The sequence below is a fragment of the Elgaria multicarinata genome, chromosome 15 (genome assembly GCF_023053635.1).
Source record: "Elgaria multicarinata webbii isolate HBS135686 ecotype San Diego chromosome 15, rElgMul1.1.pri, whole genome shotgun sequence".
Classification (NCBI taxonomy): Eukaryota; Metazoa; Chordata; class Lepidosauria; order Squamata; family Anguidae; genus Elgaria; species Elgaria multicarinata.
This window is the reverse complement of record NC_086185.1, coordinates 7,988,833-8,003,944: the sequence shown is the minus strand read 5'-3', so window position 1 is coordinate 8,003,944 and position 15,112 is coordinate 7,988,833. Positions and strand designations below refer to the sequence as shown.

General features: G+C 45.4%; 1 protein-coding gene across 1 annotated transcript in view; it reads left to right on the top strand.

The window, feature by feature from the left end:
• COL4A5 (collagen type IV alpha 5 chain) overlaps positions 1–15,112 on the top strand; it is a 129,861-nt gene that overhangs the window by 80,663 nt on the left and 34,086 nt on the right. Inside the window, exons 27-35 of the mRNA XM_063142098.1 lie at positions 93–197; positions 2,055–2,152; positions 2,413–2,563; positions 3,597–3,710; positions 9,615–9,782; positions 10,335–10,424; positions 11,504–11,653; positions 13,534–13,632; positions 14,911–15,000. Of these exons, the coding sequence (XP_062998168.1) occupies positions 93–197; positions 2,055–2,152; positions 2,413–2,563; positions 3,597–3,710; positions 9,615–9,782; positions 10,335–10,424; positions 11,504–11,653; positions 13,534–13,632; positions 14,911–15,000 (1,065 nt within the window). The remainder of the gene's footprint in view (positions 1–92; positions 198–2,054; positions 2,153–2,412; positions 2,564–3,596; positions 3,711–9,614; positions 9,783–10,334; positions 10,425–11,503; positions 11,654–13,533; positions 13,633–14,910; positions 15,001–15,112) is intronic.

The following is a 15,112-nucleotide window of genomic DNA, read 5'->3' as shown; positions in this document are numbered from 1 at the left end:
AGTTGTGCCTCCCGGTGAAATCTCATCATACTTTACCTTTGGGGTGGGGTGGATGCATTTAGTTTTGGTAATTCCAATATACTTCTTTGCAGGTGACTCTGGTCAACCAGGACAACCTGGATTATCAGGTATCCCTGGCCAAAAAGGTGAACCAGGATTACCTGGCATTGGACTTCCAGGCCCACCGGGGCCCAAAGGTTTGTCTCTGACATTTTTTATCATATCAGCATAGTGTAGTGCAGGGGTGGATAACATCCTGAGGCCTGGGAACCACTTTCGGCCTCTGGATCTGTGATGCAGAGCACCACAACCCCCAAAAAGGACTGAAATCCCTGGTCTTTGTAGTACTTCATAGCATTGCAGTGGTTAAATTTAGCTACATTTGGCCCTTTGGGTGTGCCGTATGGGTGCCATTTTGGAGGAGGAGTTAAGAAATGGGGGGGGCTAAATGGCCTATGGGTCACATGTTGGCCAACCATGAGTTAGCGGTTAGAGGATTGTACTTAGATTGTAGACACCTGGCTTCAATTCCTTGTTGAGCCATGAAGCTTAGTGCGTAAACCTGGGCCAGCCATTCTCTCCTGGTATAACCTACCTCTTAGGGTTGTTGTGAGAATGAAAGAGGTGGAACTATGTCAGCCACCCTGAGCTCTTTGGAAGAAGGGGAAACTAAAAGGCTTTTTCCACTTTTGAAGAAATTCTGTTCAGAGAGATGGGCTGAATTGGAAACAGAGATAATGCTATGTTATGGAAGGCAAAGGTGGAAAGATCTTGAGAACATAAGAAGAAGAGAACCTAAGTACATCAGAACAGCCTTGATGCTGCATCAGACCAAGGGTCCATCTAGTCCAGCATTCTGTTCACACAGTGGCCAACTAGCCGTTGGCCAGGGATGAACAAGCAGGACATGGTGCAACACCAGCCTCCCACCCATGTTCCCCAGCAACTGGTACGCACAGGCTTACTGCCTTGAATACTGGAGATAGCACACAACCATCAGGGCTAGTAGCCATTGATAGCCTTTGCCTGAATGTGAGCAAAGTCCTACCTCGGGTTTATCAAGCCTCATTCATCCCGAGAATGAAGGACACATTTCAGTTGCGGATGTAGCCGAAGGCAAAATGGATCAGGGACAAAATGTCTAAAATTACCTGCATATTTTAGCTTAAAAGCTCTGACTGCCAGTAACTAGGCCCTAAGAGAGACATTTTAGAATGAGGCAAAATGGCGCAAAACTGGCAAACCACCCAAAAACTGATGGAAGGGGGAAGGAGTGGAGCGAAGGGAAGGGGGCGTAGTCATCTGGAGAACCCAAGAGGTTTTTTAAAAAATAAAATAAAATATTATAGCACTTTTATCCTGCCCTTTAGCCAAAAAAAAAGGCTCTCAAGGCAGCTTACAAAAATAATTCTTAAGGCAGTCCCTGCTCACAGGCTTACAATCTAAAAAGCATGACACAAAAGGAAAGGGGAGTGAGAGGGAGGAGGAAAAAGTGCAAAAGTCATGGACACCGTGGAAGGGCTGCATAGAGATCATTAGTTACTGGGCAGATTAGAAATGTAATAAATAAATAAACAAATCCTGGAGGGCTGGATTGGCACTCCAGGTGTAATGGATTTGGCCCATGGGCCTGAGGTTTGACTAGATTGAACCCCTGTTCAATCTAGTCCATCAACCCAGTGGAGGCTGGTGGCTCTGATGTCAATGGGGCGGTGTCTCTGCTGCGGGTTTCAGTTAGGACCAGTCGGGTTCCTAAAGAAGCAGCTTGGATAGCTCCTGACAACAGAGCCTCCAGCCTCCGCTGCAGCACCCGATTTCCCACGGTGGCCAATGGGAAGCCTACCAGCAAGACCTGAGGACAATAGTCACCTACTGCTGTGGTTCTCCAAGTTTTTCACCCATCAATGGTGACTCAGTCTGCGGTTTTAAGTGTTTAACAGTCAGTTTGATGGAAGAGCTTGCCCTCTTCTTCAAAGAGAAGCTCACAAAATTCCTTTCGGATTGTGCTGATGTTTCATGGTATTGTGCGTCAAACCCTTTTCGCTGTGTTTTAGGTTTCTCTGGGATGCAGGGTCTCCCTGGACCGCCAGGGAACCCTGGCAGAGCAGGACTTGATGGACCACCTGGGCCGCCAGGGATAGCCGGACAGAAGGTCAGTAAACGGTTGTGATGCGACCTGCCCTCAGGGCCATCTGCCTCTGCTTTGGGTCTGCTTTGGGCCCTCTCTGACCCACAAGCTTCATCCCTTATATTCTCTAGATGAAAGAGACACCCAATATGCCCAATTGGTTCCCTTTACCCAAACAGGAGAAGTACCCAGTTAACTCACAGCAAATATAAACACAGTAATAGGAGCCATACGTTTGAATGTCCTGAGCCATTGTTCTTTCTTTTTTCTGTATTATATTCCAGGGGGACCGTGGATTTGGTGTCCCAGGACCTCCTGGGACACCCGGGACCCCAGGTTTTAAAGGCACACAGGGCCCCAAAGGTGATAGCGGCTTTCCAGGAAGCCCTGGCATTCCAGGACGTGGAGGTTTTGATGGAACTCCAGGGCCAAAAGGTACAGACTTCGCTACTTGATGGTGCCAGCTAGTGTAGACAATACTCTGTTAGTTGGGCCAATGATTAGACTCAAAATAAGGCTGTGTCTTATATTCCTATGCATAGGCCATCTTCTTCTCCTCATAAGTTCTTCTGATGGGTCAATGGTAGAACAGGCCAGCCCAAGGCAAGCTGTGGTTAAGTAAACGTAGAGCACCATGTTTACACAGGAACAAAATCCTTCAACTCCCAGCATGGCCGGAGAATTCTGGGAGCTATAGGACTTCATTTCTGTCTAAATAAGCATAGGATTGTGCCCTTAACTATTGTTTGATGCGAAGGTTAAAATGCCAAAACATAGTTTGCAATTGCAATCAGAAACCATAGCTTGAAGTGGCTGTGCCAACCAGAGTTTGTGCTAGCTATGATCTTGTATAATATATAAATGGACAGACCATAGTTAATAGCCAAACCACAGTTAACAGCCATTGCTTTCTGTGTGTGTGGTGTAACGCTGTTCCTAAAGACCGGAGTGGCAAGAAGAGAGGGGAAAACATAAGCACAGTTTAAACTCTAAACCACAGTTTGCCTGGGTTCTCAACTATGCCTAGGGCAATCCATGGTTTGGTGTGATGTCTGGATTGATCTCCCTGTGCTTTGAACCCCTAATTTTGCATTTAGAAATATGGTAGATGTCAGAATATGGCTGTGATTCTGAGGACGTGTAAGTGTGCGCTCTCCCACCGGCCTTTGTCAGCAATGATCTCAGTTTAGCAAACAGTTCCATGGACAGCTCAGATGCATGGACAGAATCCTCCCATCCAGAACAACTTCCCCATTCATTTTGCTCTACACACACAGAATAAAATATCCGTGGATGAGGTCCCTCCATTGAAATGAATGGGGAAGCATCGCACACTTCGGGGGGGGGGGGGTTGTCCATGTTGGAGGGGGAAAAACAGTGCTGTATTAGCATTTGCTCAAAGTTACTGCTAGAAATGTGAGCATCCTTCTAATTATTTGATTCATTTGCATTCGCCTTTTCTTTCCAGGTGACCCTGGGCCACGTGGTCAGCCTGGGTTGATAGGACCACCAGGGGTCCCAGGAATTGGTGGCCAAGGCCCACCCGGGGCCCCGGGGTCTCCAGGACCTGTGGGACCACCAGGTATGTCTGGAAATGACTGATTGGTCAAGTGACACCCTCCCAAATCTGGCCCCATCAGTAGAGCAATTCTGCCAATTTTCAGTTCTTCTAATATTGTCTTCCTAGTCGAGAGTCCCTTCTGTAACTTAAGAGCAAAATCATTATGAAGATCTCTTGGGGAGGTGGATTCAGAATCAAGGCTGGTCATGAAAGGCTGGCCGGAAATCTGAACAGGAACGCCCCTTTTAGTTGCAAGTCCCATTCGTACTTTATTGGAGCCGCTGTGTTAAGCCAAGGGTGCTGAGCTTCTGGCCTGTGGGCCAAACCCACCCTGTCTGAGGTTCTAATCTGGCCCTCAAGTTCCCTTTTCCCCTGACAACTGATTGACTGACGGTTTTTCAGTTTTTGTATTCCGCACCCCATTTTGACAGGTTGACAGACCTCTGCTAAGGCTTAGCTACTGGCAGTGAGGGCTTTAAGCTAGAATATTTGCGGAGTTTAGACCATTGGACCTGCCCACCTCTGGAATGCAGCTTCTCCAAATTTGAAATCAGCCCTCTGGCTGAAAGCGGTTCCACTCCCTCTGTTAAGTTCAACCAATATCAGCCTTTAGTTTCCAGTCATATTTTTTTTGCCGCAGAGTTGAGAGATAGAGAGAGGTTGTGCTTAAGAGTGGCCCAGGGCCGGCCCTACTATTAAGCAGAGGGAGGTGGTGACTTCAGGTGGCAGCTGCTGGAAGGTGGCATTAAGATGTTGGGGGGAAGAACTGTGAGCCACACAGCCAGCCTTTTGCCCCCTTAGTCTGCTGCCTTCATGTGTGGTGGACGATGTTATCCCGTCCCCAATACTGAAGTAAGATTCAACTGCCAGCCCAATCACTGTTTGTGCCTGGAATAAGAAGGGCGCCATCTTGTCCTTTTCCTAAGGCAGCAAAATGTTTTGGGGTGGCCCTGAAAATGATCCAAATCCAAAGTTATCTATAGGGATTTAATCATGTATATTTTTGTATACCTAGAGGTCTCCTGCTTTTTCCGTATCTGTGATCACACCAACTCCCATGAGGGGTCATACTGCTCTTTTCAGGCTGCACCTGTCATGAGAATAATAGCAGTTCTGTGTGCACTGGACACGTCCAGATGTTCACACCTCTACTCCAAGAGCCCAGCCTGGCTGGCATTCATGCTTCTGAGATGATCTCATGCGGGTTGCTTCACCTATGTGAACAGCCCACAAATCCTATAACTATAAAACACCAGGGAATGTTTTTATATGAGCATCGGTGCAACTTCACTTTTAACGCCAGGCTGCTTTAATAAGATGTTTGGGTATTTCCTGTGTGCTTACTTTCCTTGCTGAATTGCATGAACACAATCCATCACATATTTATTTTAGAGGTCTTCTACGTAGGCATCATGCAAAACTGTGGGCCGTCACTCTATACCAAAGGCATTTAAGCATAGATCTTCTTGCATGACTACAGCAATGTTGTGAAATGCATCCAAAATCAGGCATCCATTCCATTATTCATTATACCCATCATGTTCCTTATTGTGTTCATTTTAAAAAGCAAGAAAGCTGAAACTTTCTAGCGTTCATGGCTGTGGGGAGATAGGCTGGGTTCACACAACATGCTAACCCACACTCAGTGGTTGAGCATGGGTTGTTGTTGAATCATGGGCTGTTTGTTGATCCATGGGTTAGCATGTTCTCTGAACCCAGGATGTTTATTGCAGGGTGGCCTGTTAACCAGGCAGTGTGGCTTATTTTTCTTGAACAAGCCACCTTGAGAAGCCATGGTTTGTGGTTGGGTTGTTCAGGGTAGTTAACAAGCTACACTGCATAGTTAACAAGCTGTCCTGTGGAAAATGTCCTGAGTTCAGACAACATACTTGCTCATGATTCAACAAACAATGTATACCCAACCACTGAATGTGGGTTAGCGTGTTGTGTGAACAGCACCATAAGATTCAAGGAATCTAGCTGGTGTCTGCAAAAGTCTCTGTGAAGGGGCAGGTCTCTGAGGAGATTCTTGAAGAGAATGAACGGAACAACCCAGTTGGGCAGTGCCCAAGGTGCAGAGAAGGCAAATCTTGGGAAGCAGGCAGTGGATGAAGCAGAACGTTTGAGGAGGATGCAGCCAGAAGCAGAAGGAATGGAAAGCCCACAGGAGGAGACCGGCAGTGGAGACGTGGAAGCCAAGCACCAAGAGAGGAGAGCTGCCATGCAGTTGCCTCTTCAGAACCCTGCCTGGTGTGCTCAGCATCCAGTATCGGAGTCCCTCGGGGGTCTTTGCTGCTGGAGGAGAGTGGGAGGGTGTGCTTTTAGGGAAAACAACTCTGGGAAGAGCCATAGCCCAGCGGTATGGGCTTTGCTGCCGTTCCTGGCATCTCCAGTTCAAGGCTTCGGTAGCAGATGCTGTGAAGGTCCTGTGCCTCAAATATTGCAGAGCTGCTGCTATACAGAATAGGGAGCATTGGGTCAGGTGGAGCCATGTTCTGACTTAGCACAAGGCAGCTTGGCACAAAGCGGGTGCCCCCCTCTGCCCCTGCCTAACCGTACACTTCGTGCAGCTTCTCCGCCCTTCTCTAGGGAGCCACCTCCCACTTTTAAGAAGTCTCGCCAGCATGCAGTTGGCTAGTTCCAGTGGTAATAATGGCCCCTTCCCCCAACCTGTGGCCCTCCAAGATGAGTTGGACTACAATCTCCATCACCTCCAGCAATAATGGGCATTGTAGCCCAACCCACCTGGAGCACCCCCAGGCTGGAGAAGGCTGGATTATCATTTTTAGTACCATGGCCATTTTAGAGATGGGCAAACAAGCGACATCCAAGATCACGAGCCTTCTCCAAACATGATCTCGCCGCTCGCCTCGTGCCTGATTCCTGTTTGTGGTCGCTACTCGCTTTGCCCAGATGGGAAACTTGTGCAAATTGAGTCATGATCGAATGGAAGATTTGCGCAAATCTCCCTAGATCTGTCCTCACATAGAGCCGATTCAGTCTACTGAGGAAATTTGCGCAAATTAGGAAATTTGCACAAATTGAACTGGGACTTGGGAATGAGACGAACGTGACGCACACACATCCTCGCGCCGGCATTTAGAATTTCAAATAGGGCATCCTTGCATGTTTTAAAAGAGAAAAAATGGAATTCTCAGGCGTCCCTATTTTCGATGCCCTCCAGTGTTTTCTCTTGGGGCCGGAAACATCTCTCTCTGGGGTTGTCCTGGTTTCCTGACAAACTTTAATGCCCTCTCCACATGACATGCCTGAGCATCTCAGCCTGCAACACCGCTTTGATTGAACGTGCATCCACACGCAGCTTGGCCTCCTGTTCCACCTGTTTCCTAGTTGTCTGATTTAGCCCATCATGTAATTCCTGAGGACAAGCACAGCTTTATTTATTTTTCCCCTCTTACCTTTTCGTTCTCTCTCAAAGAGATCTGTATTCTTCGTTTTTTGCTCCCCTGCGTCACTCCTGCTGAAACTGCTCTTTCTAGCCTGGCAGAATGCCGTGCAGAGCTCAGGTTTGTACTAACAAACCAGCAGCCACGATCTTTGATTGTCACTGTTCACTTTGCTTGTGATGTCACATCCATTCTTTCTTTGGCTCTTATTTCTTTCTGTAGGGTGTAACAATACATTTCCCTTAGCGTTAGCTTGGTGTGATGTTAACCCGATCTTGGTTAGCCTGCAATTTGAAACAGCCGCCTTGGTTCACGTTTTCCTTTGGGCGCGTCACTGCTTACTCAAGTATTTTCTTCCTGTGTCCATCAATCTCCCCCAACTTGTGAACAGTAATGGAGTTGCCATCCAACACACCCTGGTTGGGGAAGACTCCTGTGTCCCTGTCTATATTGCAGAACAAAAAAGAATTAAAACAGTTGATGGGGAAATCACTCCAGCGACTTAGTACATAAGTCCTGGTTGCGCTTTTATATTGTATTTTATATCCTGTTTTTACACTGTTTGTTTTATACTTTGAATGGTTTTAATTTTTGTGAACCGCCCAGGGAGCTTTGCCTATTGGACGGTATAAAAATGCAATACATAAATAATAAATAAATAAATAACCATAGCTCTGTGAGATTGATGAAGTATTTGGACGCAGAAAAGCTTATATACATTTTTATTTAATTCTGTTTTTGGAAGGCATGCAGAGTTTCTGTTTCCGTTGGAATTTATGTGCTAAAAAAATCTGTTGCCTTTCTCCAAACATCAGAGTTAGTTACTGGCTGCCCATTGGAAAACGTTTCGATCAAGTCGACTCAAAATCCAGTTTCTTTGTTGTAGACGTTGTATACCCTAGCAACCACGCTTGGGTTAGGTGCCCTCCGCTAAATGTATTCACCAGTTGTTCTATCACGTCGGTGAGTCGTGGATTGCGTCCTTTTGTGTAGGTTTTTGGTCTAACATCAATGTGCTTACTTTTGTATCCTAACCCTAACGGCATTCTCCCAACTCCTTACTACTCACTGTGTCTCAACTTCATGATGAGTTCTTACCATGATGGCTTTTCAACTTCTCAGGCCCATCAGGTACTGTGGTTTCCTTCATCTAACCCTTCTCCCCACCCCCTCAACCCCTGCTTCCCTTAAATGTTTTGATTTTCCTTTCCCTTTTTTTGAAATAGTAGTTCTACATAACATTCTCTCCTCAGAGGTAGCGGGGGGGGGGGTTGCGCTTGTGAAGGGTTACAAGATGTTTTAACCTGCTCTTGTTAGCCATTTTATTAACACTTTGCGTTTTGGCATTACCTCTGGCGTGAGGGGTATTTTATTATGTTTCTGTATGCGCATGGATACAGAACTCCTCTGTATGAGGAATAAACTGTTGTTGCTTGTGAAGGAGTCTTTAAACCAGTTTGTAGGGCAGAGGTTGGCCACTCGTGGCCCTCTAGGCATTTTGGCATAAAACTCCCATCAACCATAACCAGCAGCACTAATAGTGAGGGAGTTGCAGGCCAAAACATCTGGATGACCAGAAGCAGTGGAGGCTGGTGGCTCCAATGTCAGTGGGGCAGTGAATCCACTCCAGGTTTCAGTCAGAACTCTAAAGAAGCTCTCCAAGGTGTGAAGAAAACTCCTTGGAGAGCTTCTTTAGAGTTCAGACTGGTTCTGACTGAAACCCGGAGCGGATTCATCACCCCACTGACATCGGAGCCACTGTTTTCATCAAAACCAAACTGTTGACATTTCAAATTCATTCTACTCTTAACTACCTTGAACCTCATCTACTATTTCGAAGAGGAACTTTTTGTAGTTCCTCACCATCTTTGGAGGATTTCACCATCTGGACTAATTTGAAGTCTTCTGCAAAATTCACTTCTTCAGTGAACCACTGTTTGCGTATTTCTTTATGTTTTTGAGCCACCCAAGAATAAGTATTTTTGGAGCAGATTACAAACAGTTAAAACAATTTTATATATTACAAATCTATAGAAGAATACAGTATTGTAAGGTGAGCTTGCAATGGTTTGTGTATCTCCTGTGCCTCCAATTCCAGATTCCTATCATCATCATCATAAATGTATTTGTTACCCGCCTCTCCCTCTGGAGCGAGGCGGGGTACAACACACAAACATCATATATCTAATTAAAACATTTAAAACTAATACATTCTTAAAAGCAGCACATTATTAAAAGGCAAATTTAAAATTCAACCAGAAGAGATCAGTCTTTATGGCTTTCTTAAATGCCTAGAGTTCTATCAAACACCTGATTTTCACTGATCTGCTCAGCTGCAAGTTATGCTGAATTATGGCCATGTGGACAAAGAGTCAACTTTATATTGTAACATGGCCAGTATGAAACATAGATCCGTATATGACACAGTTTGAAACCATCTCTTGCCCATCCAAATAGATCTACAGCCTCTTTTGGAAATTTCCTCATTGAATGACTATACTCTAATAATATTGTCTAGGGTTGAAAGGCATAGGAGGTGAGAAAGGAGATCCTGGTCCACCAGGATTTGACATTCCTGGCCCTCCCGGTGACAGAGGCACCCCAGGATTCCGTGGATCACCCGGTCTCCCAGGCCCTTCAGGTTTACCCGGATCACCCGGCCGAGATGGATCTCCAGGATTTCCAGGTAAATTCCAGGATCTCTGATGAAGGTATGGAGAACTTTGCAGAAACTGATAGCTTCACATGAGCTAGAGTCCTGCAAAGAGATTGCTTAAAGCACGGGAAGTAGATTGGTGCCTGTTAAAACCAACCCACCAAAATCCTAACTCAGTTCAATGGTGATGAACTAAGATATTAGATTTTCCTCAGTCTGAGAGCTTCCAGTGAACGAAAGTCTTTCCAGTTGACCTCCATTATATTACTCCAAATGAACTGGTCAGAATTTGCATGCAAATTTCCACCACCAATAATGACAGGCATTATTGTGCCTCCACGCGCTCAGCTGCCCTACGGTTTAGTCAATGGATCAGTTAATAGATTTTGATGATTAAAATAGTGTGCCTAATTAATTGGACAGTGGGTTTGTTTGTTTGCTTGTCTTTTTTAAAAAAGAACCATTTGTTATTTTGAATCAAAGGATTTCCGAATCCTGGCTGGTCGTCCCCTTCTTAGAAAAGCCATTCTTCCCTCACTCTCTTTTTGACTGTGAGTAAAACTGGTGATTCCTTGCATCTAGGTGGCAAAGGCGAAATGGGAATGATGGGAGCACCTGGTCCCCAAGGTTCTCTTGGCCCCCCTGGCAGAAATGGCCTTCCTGGCCCCAAAGGTAAGATGCAGTTTTTCCCCCCACCCTCACCTTTAGGGCACCAGATATAATGCATCATTGGCTGTATGAGACTGGACTTTTAAAGATCCTAAAAGTTCAATTATGGTTTCTATTTGTGACATGCAAATAAAGAGATAGGAGAAAGGGCCATAGCTTAGTGGTAGAGCACCTACTTTGCATGCAGAGCAGGAAGTCCCGGGTTCAATCCACGGTTTCTCCAGATAGGGCTGGACAAAACGAAACCCTGAAGAGCTGCTGCCAGTCAGTGTTGGCAGTACTAGACTAGATGGACCAATGGTTTGAGTCAGTATAAGGCAGCTTCTGATGTTCCTATGACTTCTGATTTCTGCCTCGCTTTGCAGGTTCTTTGGAAACAGCATCAGTAACTGGTCTGTCGAATCGTGTTGTTAGCAAGCCATTGTCTGAAGTTTCTTTGCATTCAGGTGTTGGGGTAGGAGCAGGGTGGACCTGAGTTCAAAACCCCACTTAGCCATGAAGCTCACTGGGTGATCTTAGCCCGGTCGCTGGTCCTCAGCTGAACCTAGCTGACAGGTTGTCATAAAGATAATGGTTATGTGTGTCTTAGATGTTGGAGAAATCCATAATACATTCAAATTCAGATTTCTGTGAATCCAACCTGCATATTCCGCAGCAGTCTAGCTTTTTGTGAGTCAAGTGGATTCCACGAACTTGCAGACTGTTTTGGGGTTGTTGTTTTTACTTTGCGGAGGTTTGCGCCAATGCGCATTTGCAAACCAGAACAACATTCTGGAACATAAAATCCAGCTCTTTCATAGAATGAAAGATGCAGTCCACAAAACACAGACGGAACACATTTAACAAAATCTGCACTTCCCGTGTGGGTGACCATTTATACCACCCTGAACACCTTGGGGGAAGGGCAAGATCATACATCACTTTTGAGCTGCCAGGTCTCTCGGACACGCGGCATTTTGTCAGTGCTGTGACAAGGCAAAGGACTTCTTGGTAGATTAACATTTGCTTCCTCGGAAATGGTAAAGTTTCTGCAATGGATTCTGGGCCGATGATGAATTTTCCTTTGTTTGGATACCACTTAGGCAGCGATGGTCTACCAGGCCAGCCGGGCCGTCCTGGACCTGCAGGGCAAAAGGGCACCAGAGGTGAAACAGGTCTGCCTGGGCTTCCAGGAAAAGTCGATATAGACCTGTTGGGCTCTAAAGGCGAAAAAGGAGAGCCAGGAAGTCCAGGTGAGAAAACATTGCCTCTGTGTTCCTTCCCAACATTAAGTAGATGAGCAGGGCTTCAGCCCTCTTCAGATCTGGGGCCACCATTAGTGTCAGCCTGAAAAATGAGACCCGTCGTTGGGTGCAGATCTCTGCTGGATTTCAAAGCCAAGTCCCTGCAAAACTGGGACTTGTCAATTGAGTCGCAGAGGCATGCAATGGTCATTCAATGGGAGCCCTAAGAATAGCAGCATTCTACCCCTCTAAGACTGTAGTCGTTCATCACTGCATAAGAAATGAACGATTGCAGAGTTCTCATCCAGAGAGCTTCGGCTATTGGGCAGAATTAAAATGAAATAAATAAATGAATAAAATCCTGGGGTGACGATAGATGTGCCAGGATTCTGATCTCTGCAGTGTCTGTTGGTGCCTCAAGAGCAGTTTCCATGAAGGTTTCCAAAACAAAAGGTTCCTGTTCTCTCTTTTCAGTCCAAGCAACTTTATATAACGTTGCAGAGTTTGTGAGAATGATGAGGTCCCTACCCCATCAATATCCCCTTTCTCTCATTCTGCTTTTCACCATTTCTTCTTTCTCAGGGCGCCTCTGCACTGCATATATGCTGCTTTAACAGTTGTTCCTTCTTTTGGAGCAGGAGAGGGTAGACGTCAACCTTGTGGGATCTACTGTTGATTTTTACTAGAACCCCGAGATCCACCAGTTGGAACTTTCTGGAACACTTAGAATTACAGAATTCTGAATCCAGGGATTTGTTTTGAGCAACAGAACTGAACGGAGTTTGCAGCCCATCCATACAAAAAAAAATTATTTATTTATTTATTTATTTATTGCGTTTTTATCCCGCCCAATAGCCGAAGCTCCCCGGGCGGCTCACAAAAATGAAAACTATTCAAAGTGTAAAACAAACAGTATAAAAACATGATATAAAGTACAATAAAAAAGCACAACCAGGATAAAATCAGCAGCAGTGCAGAAATACAAATTGAAAGCACAAATTTAAAACAGACAAGTTAAAATTAAATTTATAGACTGTTAAAATGCTGAGAGAATAAAAAGATCTTCACCTGGTGTCTAAAAGCATATAGTGTAGGTGCCAAGCGGACCTCCTTAGGGAGCTCATTCCACAGCCAGGGTGCCATAGCAGAGAAGGCCCTGCTCCTGGTAGCCACCTGCCTCACTTCCTTTGGCAGGGGCTCACGGAGAAGGACCCCTGAGGATGACCTTGCGGTCTAGGCAGGTACGTATGGGAGGAAGTGTTCCGTCAGATAGCCTGGCCCCAAGCCGTTTAGGGCTTTGAATGTTAATACCAGCACTTTGAATCTGGCTACCCCAAGCTTTCTTTATTTCAGCGCTGCTGTTGTTGAATGATTGGAAGTCAGGAATCCTTGCCAATCTACCATAAACCACCAGTAGCTCCTGGTCTCCATTTTGCCCACTCCCACCTTAGAGGACCTAGGGAACATTCGTTCTTGGGAGGAGCTTATCAGCAAGAATGCAGACGGCTCAGAGACTACTCTCCCCTCCCCGACTCCTGAGAACTCAGCCTTTGTCTGGAGGGGAGGAGGCATCTGAGTTCACAGACCCCGCCAGGTCAAGCAGGCAGAGCTGGGAGGAGGTAGGATACCCTTAGGGTAGCAGCTTAGGTGGGGGAAATCATGTGATGTGCAAATGCTTGAGTGAATATCTCCTTCGTGGAGTGCATGTGCACATTGCACCACCCAGCCATGCACTGCTGGATTTGTGACCCGTACGCAGTGGCCTGCAGCCCGGCTAATAGGGAGGTGTCGTTGGAACTTGAGGACAGCTCATTCTTCCTGCACTTTTCTGTTCGGCTGGTGTTCCTAAATAGAAATGCGACTCATTCTGTCTCTTTCTTTCCTTGAAGGTATTCCTGGCCTAACAGGGCAGAAGGGTTACCCAGGCCTCTCAGGTGACTCAGGACTTCCTGGATCACCTGGGCAGCCAGGTGCACCTGGACTACCAGGTGAGGGAGAATTGACCAGCTGGCTTGTCTAAATGTGCATGCATCGTCAGTGGAAGATGCATTGGGCCAAATTATTGCATTGATTTCAAAACTTTTTACGGATGTTGGCTCAGCATAGTGGGCCTCCAGATTTTGCTGAAGATGAAGTTGCATTCTTCCCCTCTTTTAAAACACATTGGAAAACCTCTGTAAGGGCTATACCACTTCTCTTTGGCTGACAGCTGCCATGATTGACTGGGTGAATGCATTTGCTGCGTAAGTGAGAACTAGTCTGAGACAAAAGATACAAGTATCACTAAAATCATGTACATATTGATTTTCTTGACAACGATGTGCACCTATTGAGCTAGTGAGTGTAGATTATTTATTGATAATGAAGATTATTATGAAAACAAAGCTTATTAAGCAAAACACAAAGCAATATATAGCAATTCCCAGTACCCTAAAACAAGATAATAATGACATCCTACAATCCGTCATGCACAGAGGATGAAATCCAACATACGTCCTACTTAAAGTAGACCCATTGAAATGAATGGGACAAGTTACTCATGACTAAATGAAGTCCCAGTCCTTTCAATGAGTCTACTCTAAGTAAAAAACTAAGGAGGAGGAACCCTTAAAAAAAACCCAATGAGGTTTGAACATGCTCAGAGGTCATTTTGTTACATAGCCCACAAGTGATATAGAATATCAATATGTGATTTGCATAAGTTGTTCTGATCAGGTTGACATTTCTAGAGCAGATCTGAAGTTTTTAAGCAATAATTTGCCCATGGATGACAAAATAGCCAAAGTTCTTTCCAGGAGAAGAATCAACATGTCCTTTATGGCTGCAACACCAGGTTTAAAGAGCACAGCATCATGTCATGCAAAGAATGACCTAGTGTCTTGAAAAGAATCTCTGAAGTGGTGAATATGACACATAGGGCTGCACTAAAACAATAAATTTCATAGTGATAGATTGATGAATGAGAATGTATCTGAAAGTTTAATCCTATTTGTTTAGGGCTCAATCAAGACAAAAGTTCTCTTTCCCAAAATAGGTGCTAAGTTAACATAGCAAACCTGGGAAGATTATATTATTGTCAATTACTGCTGTTGAGAATGGTCACTGTCCTTTTCTTGTTTACATTGAAGCTTTGCACAAAAATGTCACAGAATTTCAGAGCCTTTGGGGCCCCACTGTTCACAACTTATGCCATGATAAATCTGATGGAATTTGTTGATGATTAGTTTCTGGCATTAAATGAATTATGAGAATTGTGTTTTCCCTAGGCTCCAAAGGAGATACAGGATTTCCTGGGCCCCCTGGACCAACTGGACCCCCCGGATTGAAAGGCAGCAGTGGCGAAATGGGACTTCCAGGTAGTTATTTTAAACACTTTTCCCCCCCAAGTGTGTTGTTTAGCTGAATTTTGTATTGGGTGGTGAATGTGGGGGAAAGTCAGGTTGCAATCCTAAACAGACTCACTAGGGA